This window comes from Thunnus albacares, chromosome 2 (genome assembly GCF_914725855.1).
Source record: "Thunnus albacares chromosome 2, fThuAlb1.1, whole genome shotgun sequence".
NCBI lineage: Eukaryota > Metazoa > Chordata > Actinopteri > Scombriformes > Scombridae > Thunnus > Thunnus albacares.
Window position 1 is genome coordinate 31,677,531 of NC_058107.1, and position 16,706 is coordinate 31,694,236.

The 16,706-nt window shown below is 42.5% G+C and overlaps 1 protein-coding gene across 1 annotated transcript in view; it reads left to right on the top strand.

Moving 5' to 3' along the window:
- The first annotated feature begins 2,278 nt into the window (after positions 1-2,278).
- Positions 2,279-16,706, top strand: part of srrm4 (serine/arginine repetitive matrix 4) — a 72,580-nt gene continuing 58,152 nt past the window's right edge. Inside the window, exon 1 of the mRNA XM_044330579.1 lies at positions 2,279-3,189. Coding sequence (XP_044186514.1) covers positions 2,987-3,189 — 203 coding nt within the window. The 5' untranslated portion in view covers positions 2,279-2,986. The remainder of the gene's footprint in view (positions 3,190-16,706) is intronic.

Genomic DNA, 16,706 nt, shown 5'->3' on the forward strand with positions numbered 1-16,706 from the left:
CAGAGGCAGCGAGCGACTGCCCAGACAAGCAAAAATCTAGTTACACGTTTTGAAGAAAAATCAAAAGTGAAGTGATGAACTGTGTAAGTGACACTACCTTGCTTTGAGCATAAATGTATTTTTGCTGTGGCTAAATGGTGAAAGATTTCCTGGACTGATTAATTTGGAGCGACAGTATTTGTGTGCCCACGTGACATCTATGCAGCTAAGCAGCTGTAAATCAGGTATGCGTATTATTTTATATAAAACCAGTCAGACTGAGGTCCGTTGTTGGGAGATTGGTTTAACCTGATTTATATTTAATCGATAATCTTACAGAATGCTTACTGTTGAAGGCTACAGCACTTTTGATTCAAACAAAATGGGTCGGAATTTATTTTTAATTGTTAGATACGTCCAACACATCTAGTCTTACTTAATTTATGTCCTCTAATGAAGCTGGAAGTTGTGCAGCATTGTTTGCTGTGTTTAATACTTTCAATTTTGTCGAGCCAATCGTTAAATAGCGACAGACTGGAGCTCCGCAATTTCTGATTTTGCATCAAACATAGGTCATGTAAGTGGCTAAAAGATGGTTTTATTATGCAAAAACATCCATTTTATGGATTGTTAATGATTAATCTACTATTGATTGTCAACATGGCCGACTATCGATGAAGGAAATTGCTTAAAATCTGCATCCCTAAGAGTATGCATGTGAAATATCACAGATTAGTACTTTAAAAAGCTAAAATAAATTGCTTAAAACATTTGAGAGTGCACAGTTTCAGTGGTATACAAGTGCCTCTCCATGATATAGTAAGAAAAGTGAAGTTCTACATTTAAGCTCTCAGTATATCAGCTCAATTTGCTGTCTCATATTACAGCTTGTAACCAATTCCAAAAGTCTATAAATAGTATTTGTCCTTTAAAGTATTACACAGACTTGTATATAGCTTAAACCCTGTAATATCCCTGTAGCAGTTTGTCCCACATCAATAATCCCTACCAAGATTTCCAAGCAGAGTTTCATACGTTACAGCAGTGGCAAGCAGAGAAGAAAGGAACAGAGGAGGAGGGAGGGAGGGAGGTTTTGGAGAGGGGGGGGGGGGGTCGGGGGGGGGTTGAGCTGTTGCTGTGTGTTATGTGTCGTGTAGAAGCAGAGTGGAGAGGAGAGGAGGAGGTATCCAACGGCAGGGAAAAGCTGAAACCCCCGGGGGAGGTTTGTGTCAGCCACATGCTCCGGCTGGTCCTCACAGAGCCAGGCCTTTTTGTTATGCTGATTTACTCTGCCTTTTGTCCAAGACACTGATGGAGTGTGTGTGTGTGTGTGTGTGTGCGTGTGTGTGTGAGGGAAAAGGACAAGAAAGAAAGAGACTCATAGAGTTTACTGCATATTGCAGACTATACATACAGTAGACATATCACTTATTACACACTGCTATGTAATAAGTGAAGTTGAAAGTACTCAGAAAGATTATGTGACAAAGTTTCCAACACGACTCTACAATAATTCTTAGAGATACAATAGAATACATATTACAAGAATGGTGACAAATCAACACTATGGATTTATGATTATTTTGTTTATTTAGATTTCTACATTATTTCAACAGTCTTCTGTATACTCATACTATACATGTAAAGAAAATGTCGAAAATTTAAGGGACTCTAATTTGTTAAGAATACATAAACAGTCAACCTTTGTTTGTGCAACTAATGCAACTAGTGATTATTTTCAGTATTGATTAATCTTCTAATTATTTTATCAATTCATCCTTTGGCCTAATTAAATAATGCCCATCACAGTTTTCCAGAGCCTGAGATGACATCTACAAATGTCTCGTTTTGTCTGACCAACAGTCCAAAACCCAAAGAGATTCAGCTGAAAATGATATAAAACAGTGAAAGCAGCAAATCTCACATTTGAAAAGCAAGAGTATCTGTTTAAAAAGTGACTAACTTGAACATTGATTATGAGATTATCTGCCAATTAATCCTCTGTTGATGAACTAATTGATTAAAGGACTAATTGTTCCAGCTCTACTATTTACTGAAAGAAAGAAATGATGAAAGGAAGGAAGGAAAATGAAGGAAGGAACGACAGGAGGGAGACACAAAGAAAGAAAGACAGCAAGAAATTGAAAGAAAGAAAGTGATGCTTCCATGAGTCAGGATGAATCTAATTATGGATATAGTAGAGCGAGACAAGTGAGACACAGAGAGAGAGAGAGAGAGAGAGAGGATGACAGAAGGTGTCCCTCTCCCTTGTGTCCAGCCCCTAACTTTGACGTCACAGGCTGAAAGACACAAAACAAGCCGCTCTCCGCTGAGCTCCTCACTCGATTTCCACTCACACACTCTCCAGCGCACATTCATGCTTGCCCTCAGACACGCCGCAACACTTGTCTCGACACCCGCTCAGCCTTCAGCCGCTGTGCGTAGGCGTCCAATCAACTCTAAACCAAAACACTGCACTCAAGCAACAAGAAAGCCACTCTGTCTGTCACTCCTCACTCCAGCAGAAGGACTGAAACATGCTTCATTTCTCGTAAGTGATGCCTAATTCTGTGTGAAACTGCCGACGGGAGCGCACACGAGGGGGGGGGGGGAAAGAAGCGCTCCGACTCCCAATCCCGACCCAGACCCCATCCCACAAAGCAGCAGATGTGACAGAAAAAGAGAGGCGGAGAGAGAAACACAATCTCCCCCACGCCTCCTTCCCTCATCTGGGAGAACAATACCCAGCCTCCAGTTGGAGAGGGTCAGCTTTTGTCCCTCTCCCCATGCTCCCACTCAAGAGCGAAGAGCAGACGGACGCGCTGACACACTGACCTGCTGCTGTGAGAGGAGAAGACGGTGCAAAACAGTCGCTGCGCTCGACACAGTTTGATTCAGTACTTGGACAGCTCCTGAGCGACAACCAGTGTGAGTGTGTGTTTCCATGACTGACTTTATCTGGTGAGGTACAACAGCACAGGCTTGGTTTGGAGACCGAGAACCACCAATGCAGCCCCCTTGTTCGCTCCAGCTCGGCCCCTGTGGCCCCGCTCCGTCCTTAGGATCGCAGGGCAGCACCGCCAGCCTCCAGCAGCTGGAAGAGAAGCAGCTCTTTGAGAAGTTTTGGAAGGGGACTTTCAAGGCTGTGGCAACCCCGAGACCGGAGAGCGTCATCATGGCCAGCATCACCGCCCGCAGGAGGGTGACTGAGTGAGTTCTCTACTTTGTAATTGCAGTCAAAAAACACGCATACATTGTGTTCTTTCTTTCCCTTTTGAAAGATATTTGCTACTCAGTTACCCTAATGAGTGTTGTCAAAGATTGTCAAGCTTTTGCTTTTTGAGCAAGTAACCCTCAACTGCAACACATGCTTGTTCATACAAAACATCAGCAAGTTTTTGGACCCTGATAATTGTTGTTTAACAATGTTCTAGATTTGCCGATGCCAGAAACAACACAACAAACAATATCTTTTGTGTCACATAGGTATCCTTGTTGTGTACTCAAGCTAAGACATTAGCATAGAGGACGGTCAGTTTTAAAGATTCTAATATCTAATTTAAGATGTAAGTTTGAGAAATCCAGATTTGGTTGGATTTTTTTTCTGCTGACGATCTTGTGACATAAAGAGCAAGTTGATCAATTCTCCCAAAGTCATTCTCCCCCCCATAGATCATGCTTTTTTACAGGTCTAAAGTTGGCTAGTTTTCTTGTTGAAACTGGGATGAATAACGTGTTGTTAAAACCTGCTGCTCGCTTGAAATATAGTCAATTAAATGTTGACGAAACAATGGTTATACTGTGTAACCTAGACACCTAAAAACTTTCAAACAAAATGTGACCACAGACGCCAAGACATCTCTTGACCCCAAAACCAGCAATTACTTAACCTTTTAAGAGGTAAAGAACTCCAGATTTGTCTTTGGTGTTGATCTATCATCAAACATACATCTACATGAGTATCTGCTTCTATATGCAGCAGGACACATGTGACATACAGCCAAACACAGCCGGCATGAAGGGTGTGATGTTCAGTTAATTGTCCCCTTTAAAGGTCATGTGGCAGCATCGCCATGCCTCTAATGTCAGACTTGTCCCATCTTCCCCTTGTGACATGGCTTTGTGCCAGAGTCACTGCTGAAGGAGCAACATGTCACGTGTCTGTTCCTGCACTTTCATCCCTCCGACCAAAGGTTAGTTGCACGCTCAGCCTGGGAGGAAGGAGAGGGAAGGATGAAAGTCTTTTGCCCTTTCTCCTCCTTATTCCTCTTCTCTTCTTTTTATCCCATCTTAGCTCCTGTCTGCACAATCGACCATCATCTTCTGACTTTTGATGACTTTATCTGTTTTATTATGCACTGCTCTACACATCAGAAGCAACTACAGTGCTTTGACTTTGACGAAGGCTTACTATACATGCAACAGCTCACATAATAAATGTTCATACACGCAGAACATTTATACAACCTTACAAACACACACAAGCGCATGCGTATTCGCATACTAAATGATGTAGCTTGCTTGGGTGACCTTTGAATGGTTTTGACACCCACTATCAACTTTCTCTTATGTGAAATTAGCTATGTTAATGAGGATTAGAATGGCCCATTTCATCCTACATCGGCACAGGCTGCGGAAAGACACACTGAACCAGATAATGTGTCTTTAATGGCTTCTATTACAGCAGGACCATAATGCTGCACATGGCCTGGTTATAAAGGATTTTATTAGCTTGTAGTATATGACCAAAAAACACTTTTTATGGCAAGAATATGACCAAGTATGCTTTGACTTCATTGTGCCCCAGCTCAGTGATCCAAGCAAAAACTGAAGTCCTAATTTTCCTGTCAATCAGCCAGCAAGAGTTTAATCTATTTGCGCAAACTGGGGAAAAAACATTAGAAACAAAGCAAATGAACCCACAAAAAAAAGAAAAAAAAGAAATGTGATATGGCTGGCTGCCATGAACTGAGCAGCCTTTCTGAAATAGCCGGAGACTCTGAAGCAGGGCCCAGCTGTCTCTTCAGCTTTAGCTTCACTAGGAAGGAAGCTCTCCTCAAGTGGCTTTGCCCCTCCACGGGCTCCGTCCGGGTGACAGTGACGATGATGGCAGCATGGCAGGGGCAGACGAGAGCGAACGTCCCCAGAGAGCAGACATAATGTCGCTAATTCGCTCGGGTCTGTTTGTGTAAGACGACGGCAGCCTCCCCGTCGTCTTACGTCCCTCTCTCGCTCGAGCCTTGTGTGTATTTGCAGGAGGGAGAAAACGCAGAGGGACTTTTGGGTGATACATATTGTAAATAATGAGTAAAACACAACAAACAAACACAACACCCAGAGAATGTGGATGCAGGAGGAGGCTCGGGCGTCTTCCCTCCCTCCATACTGCACTGTTGATTTTTCCCGAGCAGAGTGTGACTGGGGAATGCTTAGACCATCAGAATGCATGGCCTTAGGCCTGCTCCTCTGCCTCTTTCTCTCCAAGAGGAAACATCATTATTCACTGTGGATAACTGAGGGGTGATGAACAAAAGGCAGTGGAAGTGAGGGGGTCATTATGTACAACAAGCAGTGAGGGAACGAAGAGAGAAGACAGAAGGAGAGCCACGATGAGATGTTTCATGTTCAATCAGCAATCTCTGTTTGTCCTCGCCTTTCCTTTCCTTTCCTTTCCGTTCTCCTCCTCCTGTCTTTACTCCTGAAATAAAAAATGCTGGAGGGGCCCGAGAGCCACAGAGGAGTAATTAGAGTTTGTTGTTCTCCCTCTGTCCTCCCTGTCTCCTCCTCTTCAGGCCAGTCACAGAGAAGAGGGGAGGAGTTCACTGGCTCTGTGTAGCCGGGTGGGGCTTTACTCGAAACCATTATGACCCTGCAAGCTGTTTTGTTCATGGGGGGGCTTCTCATTAAAAATGCAGCTTGGCTAACTTTGGGTTATGTGATTGTGTGTGTGTGTGTGTGTGTGTGTGTGTGTGTGTGTGTGTGTGTGTTTGAGAGGGTTTGTGTGCATCCATGTGCATCTGTACTGGCGATGTTTTCCAGCAATTGCAAGGGTTTGAAATGAGAGCGTGTGCCTGCGTGCTTACGTGTGTGTGTGTTTGTGTGTGTTTGTGTGTGTGTGTTGCTGCTGTGTTAGTGGGGTCTTGTCCAACTCTGTGGCAGATGGCAGGCTCGGGAGTGCAAGGCGAGGGTGGGGAGAAAGCGTGTGTTTGTGTGTGTGTGTGGTGGTGGGGAGGGGGGGTTCAGGCCTCTTAGCAGATGCTGGTTTAACGAGGAAGAGAGGAAAAGGGTTTGGAGGGGCTTGTACACTGACAGCACCATGGGGAATATTCAGCAGGGTAGACAAAATAACAGGAACACCTTACACTACGATGCAGTGCAGTCACACTACAGCCTCAAAAACAACCAAGGAGTCACATCAACAACATCTTCAAAGTGGTCTGATCAAAATCGGATCATTAAAATTGGATTGTTAGTCATTGCAGGGGTGTTGTACTCAATTACATTAGATTAGGTTTTTTATTTATTGTTTGTCATGAATTCTGTTTCTGAGGTTGTTTCTGGTGTCCTTATATACACTCCATTGATCAGTCCACCGAGGTAAAATGGCTTGAATTTCAGTTTTTTCAAGACTCTTTCAACCTCACTTTTCAAAACCCAATACACTCAAATCTCTTCCATCTTTTAATATTTACTGATAATAAATTTAAAAAAAAATACAGTTGACCTTGACCATCCTTGTACTAAACTATCAACTGTTTTCAAAAAAAATCTTGTTTCTTTTAGGACAAATACAAAAACCAGTAGAGCCCTCAAAATGGCTTAAGTCTAGTTCCTCATTTAGCCCTCTTGGGCTTAAAGTTCTCAATTTAGAAATCTGGAACGCCTCCTTCTTAAGGAGCAACTTCGCTAAATGTACCCCTCTCTTCGACAGACCTGTTTCTAAATTGGGCACTTTAAGCCTGAGTGGGTCCTTATTTGAACAGGAAAACTGTGTGAGCACAACTATGGCAAGTATAGTGTAGGTCAAAGCTGACCCAGGTTTGTAAACTATAAATCGTTCACCCTTGTTTCTCTCCCAAATAAGATTGTCTAAGCTCAGGGTTTCTGTAAAGCCTGAACGATTGTGTCACTGCTCAGGGTCCTTTCCTTTTCCAAATTCTTTCTAGCAACAGCAACAGTTGTTGTGTTCATTCCTGAACCAGAATTATCCTTTGACACTGTGTTTTTCTGGCCAACATTAGCATTGCAAAATTGGCCAAATCTACGGTGGCCATTAGGCTCAGGCAGTAATTATTTTTTCATACCTTAATACCTTCCCGACATTTCACATTTGCAACAGCTAATGGATGATGCTCTTTGAGGTGCGAATGGAGGTTTGGGCCTGTATACTCTTTTAGAACTGCTTGTTGGAGGCTCGAATAGCTTCCTGGCTTTTCATTCTGCACTGCAGCGGTGCCATTCGAAACAACTATAAACACTTTATATGAACAAATTCTGATTGAGCATGAAGCGATCGTTCTTTCGCCACAACTTTCTTGTTCTTGTAATAGTGCACACAGCTTCGTCCATGTCAGATGACTTGCCTAGATCATCGGACCTGAACCCAAAATATTCCAAAATGTTTTTATTTTTTACAAGTCCTGTACATCCACTGGCACTCCCCATCTTTATCAGCTGAGCCTGTTCCACCAGTATATCATATCGTGACTAATTGACCTCTGGTGGAACATGTTGTGCACTACAGTATATTATGTTAACAGAGCGTTTCTGTATCAGTTTAATAAAAAAGGAGTGCATGTTTTTTTGTTGGAATTTCTGAATACCGTTGTATCCCGTTATACCGTAATACCTAGTGGCCATCTTTGTGCTGATGCACACAGAATAAAAGCATAAAAAATTGGAATAAATTAATATAAGATATAGAGTCTCAAAAACATCAAGGAGCCCCCCCCCCCCTCGGGACAAAGCATCTCTCTTTCTCTCTCTGTGAGAATGACAGACGTGATTTAGTGACGGACGAGGGGTTTGTCTGCCGTTATACATCTCTCTGTCTGTGCTTCTGCTCTCTTCATCGCTGAGTATCTTTACCCGACTCACATCAGTATCTCTCTCCTTCCTTCTCTCAGTATCTTTTCAGTGCGCGTTAACTCGCCCTCTCTGTGTCTGTGTCACATTACTCAGAGCACACAGGATGCGGGTGCTGAGGCATGCTGACAACAGAGCAGGAGATGATGCCGACTCCCCAGGCTGGAATAGGGCTTATCGCCAAAATGGATTCACATTTGATATTGATTCCCGCATAGCCAATCCATGTGAATCAAACCAGTGTCTGTGGCTTAACACTTGATGCACCGTTCCACTGTGTTTTACAGCAGGATGCATTGAGTATGTCAGGGGAATAGGAGCTATAGCAGAAATGCAAATTGGTACTGTGGATTTATATTTGACATTGATTTCTGCATGGCTAATCCATTTGAATCAAACTAGTGTCTTATGATTAACACCTGATACACTGTCACAGCATGTAGCTGTGCATTACAAGCCATTTAAAGGTGCAGTGTGTAGGATTTAGTGACATCTAGCGAAACGGACTTGGCAGAAATGGAATATAATATTCATAAATATACCATAATTAGTGTATAATCACCTGAAAATAAGAATTGTTGTGTTTTTGTCACCTTAGAATGAGCTCTTTATATCTACATATAGTCTAGTAGGAAGGGGGGGTCCCCATGCACCCGACTGATATATTTTTCTAACTTAGTTTTTTGTAATCCTCAAGGTGTCTAGTAAACAAATTTTCATGTTCCCAACTCGAAATATTGTCCCATGGGTCTGTTTTGCGGCCATCTTGGCGGCCATCTTGGCGGCCACATAGGAGTTCCGACAAAAATTGAAAATTGACATAACTTTTGAACCAGATATCATGCAGAGACAAATGACCCCATTTTTCTATATAATTATGGCATGGGGAATTGATTGAGATGGTTATTGCAATGATTTTAATAAGTTTGGTACATTAAAAATCAAAAAATAAGAAAAAATTCTGTATAATTTACACTCAAAATCTTGCAAAATACAATGTCTACATGTATACCAAAGTATACGGTCCACACAAACTCTGGAGTCAGCTAAAATTGACAGTGAGTAGGGAAAAATAACACAATATGAGTTAAATAAGTCAAGTAAATAAAAGGAAGGTGTTCTACTCCTAGTATAATCTTTCATGACAGAACAAGCGACAGAGGTGCTAAGCAATGCTACTTTTTCATCGTGCTGTGCTATATTTAGTCGTCATCATTAAGAAGCTCTTCATAGTCAATCTCTTGCTCCTCTTCCTCTTCTTCACTCTCCTCTACCTCCTCAGCAGTTTTCTCTAGTAAGTCAATGAGGGAAGAGGGGAGGATAGGGCCACAAGACCACACTGGTTCCAAACTACCCTCTTCAGTCTTCTCCCAGCCTTGTCCAGGATCATGAGGGTTGGGATGGGATAGGTTGGGATAGGTTGTATTTGTATTCGGGCACACCCCTAATGCAGCTCTACTATGAAATAAGATTTTACCCATTTTAAATGGTTAAAAAAAAAAAAAATAGAAAATCAATATGTGGTGGTCAATGTTGATATTGTGGCGGGCCACCACAAAGAAATGAATATATATTATATATATATTGCAGATAAATGCAATGCACAGGCCTCTACTGGACTCCATGGGTAATACTCCTCGCCAATCACAGGCACACAGTCGCTCACTGAAATTTGCATATACATATCCGGTAGTCAGGCAAAGAAGCAGACAGCAAACAGCTAAGGTGAACCGACAGGGTGCACAACTCACTCACTCACTTGAAGTCAGTGCAAGCAGCAAAGCTGTCTTGAATGACCACACCTTTAAAGAGGAGCACTCCAGAGGCTCACAGGGATCACTCACTAGGCTTCGAGCAACACCGGCAGTTCCCACTGAGGAGTGGAGACACGCCTCACTGGCCAATGTCTCCTGACTCCTTGCATGAAACGCTTCATGAGGAGTTGGGCGAAGACAGGTCTGTTGCCCAACCCCTCATGAGGAGGAAACAGCTGCTGCATACATTTCAACAGTGGCATGAGACAGCCCCTTATCACCCAGATATTGTAGAAAGGAAAGGACCTCTTCCACTGCACGTCAGGGGGTCCAGCCTCCTCTCCTCGCACCAGCGTTGGAATCCCAACCATTTTGCCTTGTAGCAAGCAATAGTGGATTCTGCTCTCGCTGCCTGGATAGTCTGCACAACCTGTGCAGACAGACAATTCACTTTCAATTCAATTTATTTATATAGCGCCAAATCACAACAAAAGTCATCTCAGGGCACCTTTCACATGGAGCAAGTCTAGACCATACTCTTTAAAGTCCAGCCCTCATCAGCCTATCCCTCTCAGGAGCCAAGCCCGGAGAGGTTGGCCTAACATGGGCAGCACGCCTATTGAGCCCACCTCCTGGGCCGAAGCCCCCCACACCTGGGGAATAGACCAGGGCTGGGCCGCCAACATCTGGGTCATCTCTGCATACCACGGTGCCCCTGTCAACCCCCAAGGGTGGTTCATCCTGCGGTGTCAGGAAAAACCAGAGCAGACAGCAGGTGTTGTTTCCACTGGCGAACAGGTCCACTTCCACTCTCGAAAACCAGTTCCAAATCTGCTGCACCACCTCGTCCAGCAGAGAGCTGCCCCTCAACATGACGTCAGTGCCCCTGTTCACCAGATGCGGAACGTGGAGGGCTCTCAGAGACAGAAGGTGTTCTGAGCCCCACACCAACAGGTTCTCCACTATCTTCAACAGGGCTGCGGACTGGACCCCACCCTGCCTGTTGATGTAGTCAACTGTGGCGCAGTTGTCTGTTCTCACAGTCTACCCTGAACCACCATTGCAGGCAGCATATGTGCAGGAGCCCCAGTGGAACGACTCGATGGCCCGCTGCCATGAGCCCCAATGCCTGCATGACAGTCAAAGCTGTCACCGCCACAGTCTGAACTGCCACTGCAGTGCCGTCCATCTGGGTTCTGACAGAACAGCCCGCAGCCTGGCCGAATCTGGCACTCTTCTTCCAGTTGATGGCAAAGCCTAACTGAGTTAGGTGCAACACTAATCTGGCTGTGTGGAAAATGGCCCATCCTCTGGACCTGGCCATGACAATGAGGTTATCTAAATAGAAGACGACGCTCTCACCACAGTTGCAGAGCAGTTGCAGCGCTGTGTCCACACACTTGCTGAACGTGCAGGGAGATGGGGAGTAGTTGAACAGCAGCCTGTTGTAGTCGTAGGCTATCCCCTGGAAGGCAAAACACAGGAACTTCCTGTGTTTCGGTGCCACCTTGACATGAAAATAAACACCTTTCAGGTTGATGGTGGTGAACCAGCTGCCTGATTGAATCAGTTCCAGCAATCTCCTCATGGTCAGCATGTGGAACGTCTTTGCTAATGTATTGGTTCAGAATGCGGATATCCAAAATGGGTTTGAAACATCCCATCTTCTTGGGAACAAAGGAAATACGCAGAGTAAAACCCCTTCTGTCTGTCATGAGTGGGAATGACCGACCTTGTTTTGATAACAGGTGCTGGATCTCATCGAAGAGCAAATCTATTTCCTCTTGAGAGAATAGATTTATTTCCTTGATGCCCAAATATGGAGGAGGAACACAGCAGAACTAGAGAGAATAACCCAGTCTCAGTGTTTTGTCCATCCACTCCGATAACACGCAGCTGTGATGCCATTTCTCGTCACAGCGGAATGGGACCCCACATCATCGAAAATGTCCCAACGTTTCTGGCATAGATCTGGAGGAAGTGCTCAGCAGAATACGCAGGGCGGTGGCTGTATCATGCCACTCTCTGCGTAGTCCCACCCGAGGTACTCAAAGTGGGAAGTGATGCCCGGCGGAGATGAGACCAAGGGGCGGCTGTGGCTCAGGAGGCTGTGGCTCAGGAGGTAGAGCGGGTCGTCCACTAATTGGAAGATTGGCGGTTCGATTCCCGGCTCCTCTAGTCCACATGCCAATGTGTCCTTGGGCAAGACACTTAACCCCAAATTGCCCCTGATGGCTGTGCCATCAGTGTATGAATGTGTGTGAATGGTTAGCTTCCTCTGATGGGTAGGTTGGGACCTTGCATGGTAGCCCCTGTACCCATTCAGCGTATGAATGTGTGTGAATGGGTGAATGTGATTCGTAGTGTAAAAAGCGCTTTGAGTGGTCGGAAGACTAGAAAGGCGCTATACAAGTACAGTCCATTTACCATTTACCAAGGTATGACGGAAGGAACGAGCATGTACCGGCGACTCCATCCCTGGAGAAGAGAGATAAGTGAGCTGATTCGCCATTGCTGAAGAAAAGAAGAGCTAGTAGAAGAGCGGTAGCTAGACACTGCTTATATAGGGTGCAGGATATTTGAATCGGTAGGCGCGTCCTGATTGGCTGACTACGTACATGCAAATTTCAGTGAGCAATTGTGTGTGTGTGATTGGGGAGGAGTATTACCTATAGAGTCCAGTAGAGGGCGGAGCCTGTGTGAGAACTTTTACTATGTCATTTGTTCAGCGTTGCTGTAAAGACTCAGAAGTGAGGGTGAAAAAATCATATAAATAATCATTAAACAAAAAGAAAGAATTTTAATATGGTTTAAAGTGATATTTATATGAAAATATTTCATTTGAAATAATGTCATATTGTAATTGAATTAGCTCATTTTTATGTATCTCAACATAAAGACCACAGTTGTGGAACATGAACAAAAGTGGTATTTGGACCCATAAAATGCTTCATAAATTTTATTAAATCACATTATTTAGTAATTATTCTTTATGTCAAGATGTGTAATAACACTGTGTATATATTTATCAAGTGTCATATGTACACCCATATGTAGACAGTCATTTTGCAAGATTTTGAGTGTAAATTATACAAACTTCTTTCTTATTTTTCCAGTTTTAATATAACAAACTTGATAAAATCACTACAATAACCATCTCAATCAATTCCTCATGCCAAAATTTTTTAGAAAAATGGGGTCATTTGTCTCTGTATGATGTCTTGTTCAAAAGTTATGTCAATTTTCAATTTCCGCCAGAAATCCAAGATGGCCGCAAAAATGGCCGCCAAACGGACCCATGGGACAATATTTCGAGTTGGGAACATGAAAATTTGTTTACTAGACACCTTGAGGATTACAAAAAACTAAGTTAGAAAAATATATCAGTCGGGTGCATGGGGACCCCCCCTTCCTACTAGACTAATAAGGAGCGGGTCCTCTTCCAAGGAGCCTGCCATGTTGCACTGCCATGTTTCTACAGTAGCCCAGAAAGGACAAACCAAACACTGCCTTTAGAGAGGTCCTTTCACATTTTTTGCAAGTTTCACAGTTACCGTAGGTTCTCCTACACACTTAGAAGGGGGGGGGGGGGGGGGGGGGAAATTACCATTAAATCCTACACATGGCACCTTTAAAGAAACCAAGATAGATAGTTACTTTTGGATGAGGACCTCTTAAGAAAATATGAGCTTTTCATTCACTAAGGAAGAGTTGTTTATAGTTTAAAGATCAAACATTTTTTAGTTTATCACTGGGGTTTTTAAAGAACTAACACCCCCAAAAAACAAAATTTCACTCCACTTTGAATGAATTTCAAAGCCTTCTACCCAACAAGAGCTAACCAAAGGATAATTTTAACATCAGTGTAGAAAGTGATGATGCACTACTTTAGACCATCTCACCAAAACATTCCAAATGTAGTTTTAGAAAATCAAAATGTTACTCCTTGCTTGCTATATCGTAGAGGAATTATTCAATAAATTCTAAATTTGTCATATTTTCAATCATTATAAAGTACAAGACTGTTTTAGAAAGTAGCAGCAATTATTTGTTGTTGCAATAATTCATTTTGGTGCTACTGCATCTATAATATCTGCAGGAAAATAATAACCTGCAGTGGTTATTGCTATATTAGTTGAGGGAATTATTGCTAAATAGTTTCAGGATGGGGGGCTTTTTTGAGGGCTGTTAATGTAACTGCAATTTTATTCTCACATAGATTAAAAGATGTAATATGTAAGATTTGGCCTCCTGCTGGGGGGCTGCATATCACCAGAAAGCACAGTCGCCGCCCCCCGGATTCTCCGCCATTGCTGGCTGGTTGCTCGGGGCAGCGCTACTTCTTCTTCCTCTCATGTTGAATTGAGGGCAGACTGGATGCTACAGTGACTTTCTATTGCCCTTGAGGTACAAAGTGGTATTATGAGACAGAACAGGCTGGGGCTAGCTGGTTAGCATGCTAACTTCAGTAGGTATCTCTGCAAAACAATATATATATATATATATATATATATATATATATATATATATATATATATATATATATATATATATACGTCTTTGACATAATGTCAAAACTGTTATCTCTTTACATTCTGTTGATCATTTTTGTTAATTTTTGAATGTTTAAAACTGGCCAAATCTCACATAGTGCACCTTTAATGAGTTACATTTTGGCAACATAACTTTTTTGTTCATTGCTTAAAATGGCAAAACAGACTTTCATAAATACTTGGAGCTGGTTTTGAGTGGAAATTAAAGTGTTGCTTTCATGTAGGCCATGGTGAAGGCAACCTGCAGAGGCCAACTAGTCAAATTGCTTCTGCAGCTCCAAATTAGCAACACTTTGAACATTCACATTTCTTTTTACCAGCAGAGAGTTTGAAAAATTTAGAGGTCACTGTGTTGTTTTGATCTTATTTTGTCTTTGTCTGTCACAGATGTGTGTCATTTAGTGGTAGATTCAGTGAAAGGGTTTGTTCATTTTATAAACAGGGCCAAAAAGCTGACGGCTGCACGTTAAAGAATAAGAAAGACATTCACTGGACCACAGCACAAAATGACTGTAATTTATCATGGGGTTTGAACGTGTTATCGATAAATGCCAATGACTCAACAATTACTTCAAGTGGTGATATTTCTGGCTTTTAAAACTCACTTTGACATTTCCAAATTTCACTCTTGCCTCTGCGCCACACAGGCTCAACCTGGCACTGGTGAGAAATGAGTTCAGCTTTAATGACACACCTATAGATTCTGCAAGACGAAATGCTGCACTTCAGCGCTAACTTGTGATAGATGTTTAATATAGCCAAAGCATGATGGGTAACAATGAATGTGCCTGAAAGCAGCAAGTCTCTGTGAATAGAGAGCTCAAGAGAGTCTTTGATATTTGAATGCAGCCAATCTCTTTCTTATTTGTTCTCATATATACACTTCATAAGAAGGTGTCAGGTTGTGAGCTCGTTTGTGGTTATGAATCAGAGAATGAGAGCTGTTCTGAATCCTTCTGGGCAGTGTACACAGATGTACACACACATATTATAAATTCCTTATTATTACTGTGTACAGTGGTTGAGTACATCGAAACCCCCAAAGGCATCAATATGCTGGGAATTAAGAGGAACATGTCTAAATCCACTCTTCACGCACACAAACTCATTCAAATATATGTGCAATCGTTGCAGTTTTGTATTACTCATTGTTTTACTCTCCATGCCAGACAAGCAAACATATGACAATATAGAGAGGTGGCTGTAACCTAGAAAAAACATAAATAGAAATGACATAAGCTCTGAGCAAAACATCAACGGCTGCTGTGAAACGGCGGCAAAGACAGCTTAGATAAATGCGAGAATTTAGAAGCAGTTTGAATCCATCATAAAGACACAGACAACCTTTAATTTGTTCAGCAAGACATTTTGAAAAATTGATTATGAAATACTAGTGCAGAAACAAAAGCAATGGTTTAAGAAGTAAACAGAGACACTTTGTCAAAAGGGAAGATTATTGATGCTGCAAAGACTTTGGAGTCATTGCAGCAATTTTCTTCCTCTGTCTTTACAAGCTGGTAAATATTTACATTTGTTTTGGCAGCAAGTATATTGTTGCTTTAACCCGAATCTTGACCCTCATCCCAATATAATCTGATATAATAATAAAGATAATAATAATAATAATAATAATAACAAGCCTTGAGAAAGTGAGGACTCCACTCTGGATTTTCTTCTAATGTCTCTTCTTGTGCGGATATTTGGTCGCTATAGAAGCTCATACAGAAGAATACATGCACTTAAACTGCTTGCATGTACATATATGGGAATATACATACAGTACATATGGTGACTGACATTGCACCATATAGTGGGTTCAACATGATAAATCCTCCAGAGCTGAACAGCAGCAGCAGCAGCAGCAGCAGCAACAGCAACAGCAACAGCAGCAGCAGCAGCATTTTCGAAGATGAAAGCAAAGAGCTGAGAGTTAACCCTTTCCTTCAAACATCAGCACAAAGCTGCTGTGAAATTCCCCCTCGGGGATCACAGTTCTCAGCCTGTGGTCCACCTCTGTGAAGAAAATGCCACACACAGCCTTCTTCCCGCAGCTCCTGGCTGCTGTAAGGTCGAGCAGATTTTCATGTTCAACATTTTATGTAGTTTGGAAAGAGTTTTCTAGTTTTTTGGGGAAAAAAAAAACTTTGCTTACAAATCTGAAGGTCAAGTGTGATCTGATAGGGTGCAGGCTTGTTTCTTCCCCCTTTTTTACCATTTTTTTTAGGGGCAGACCAGCAGCACTTCTGATCTTTTTATAACCAAATAACTTAACAATATTTTAGTTTTACACTTTACTCACATTAATTCCTGCAATGCATCTTATTCTTGTTCATCT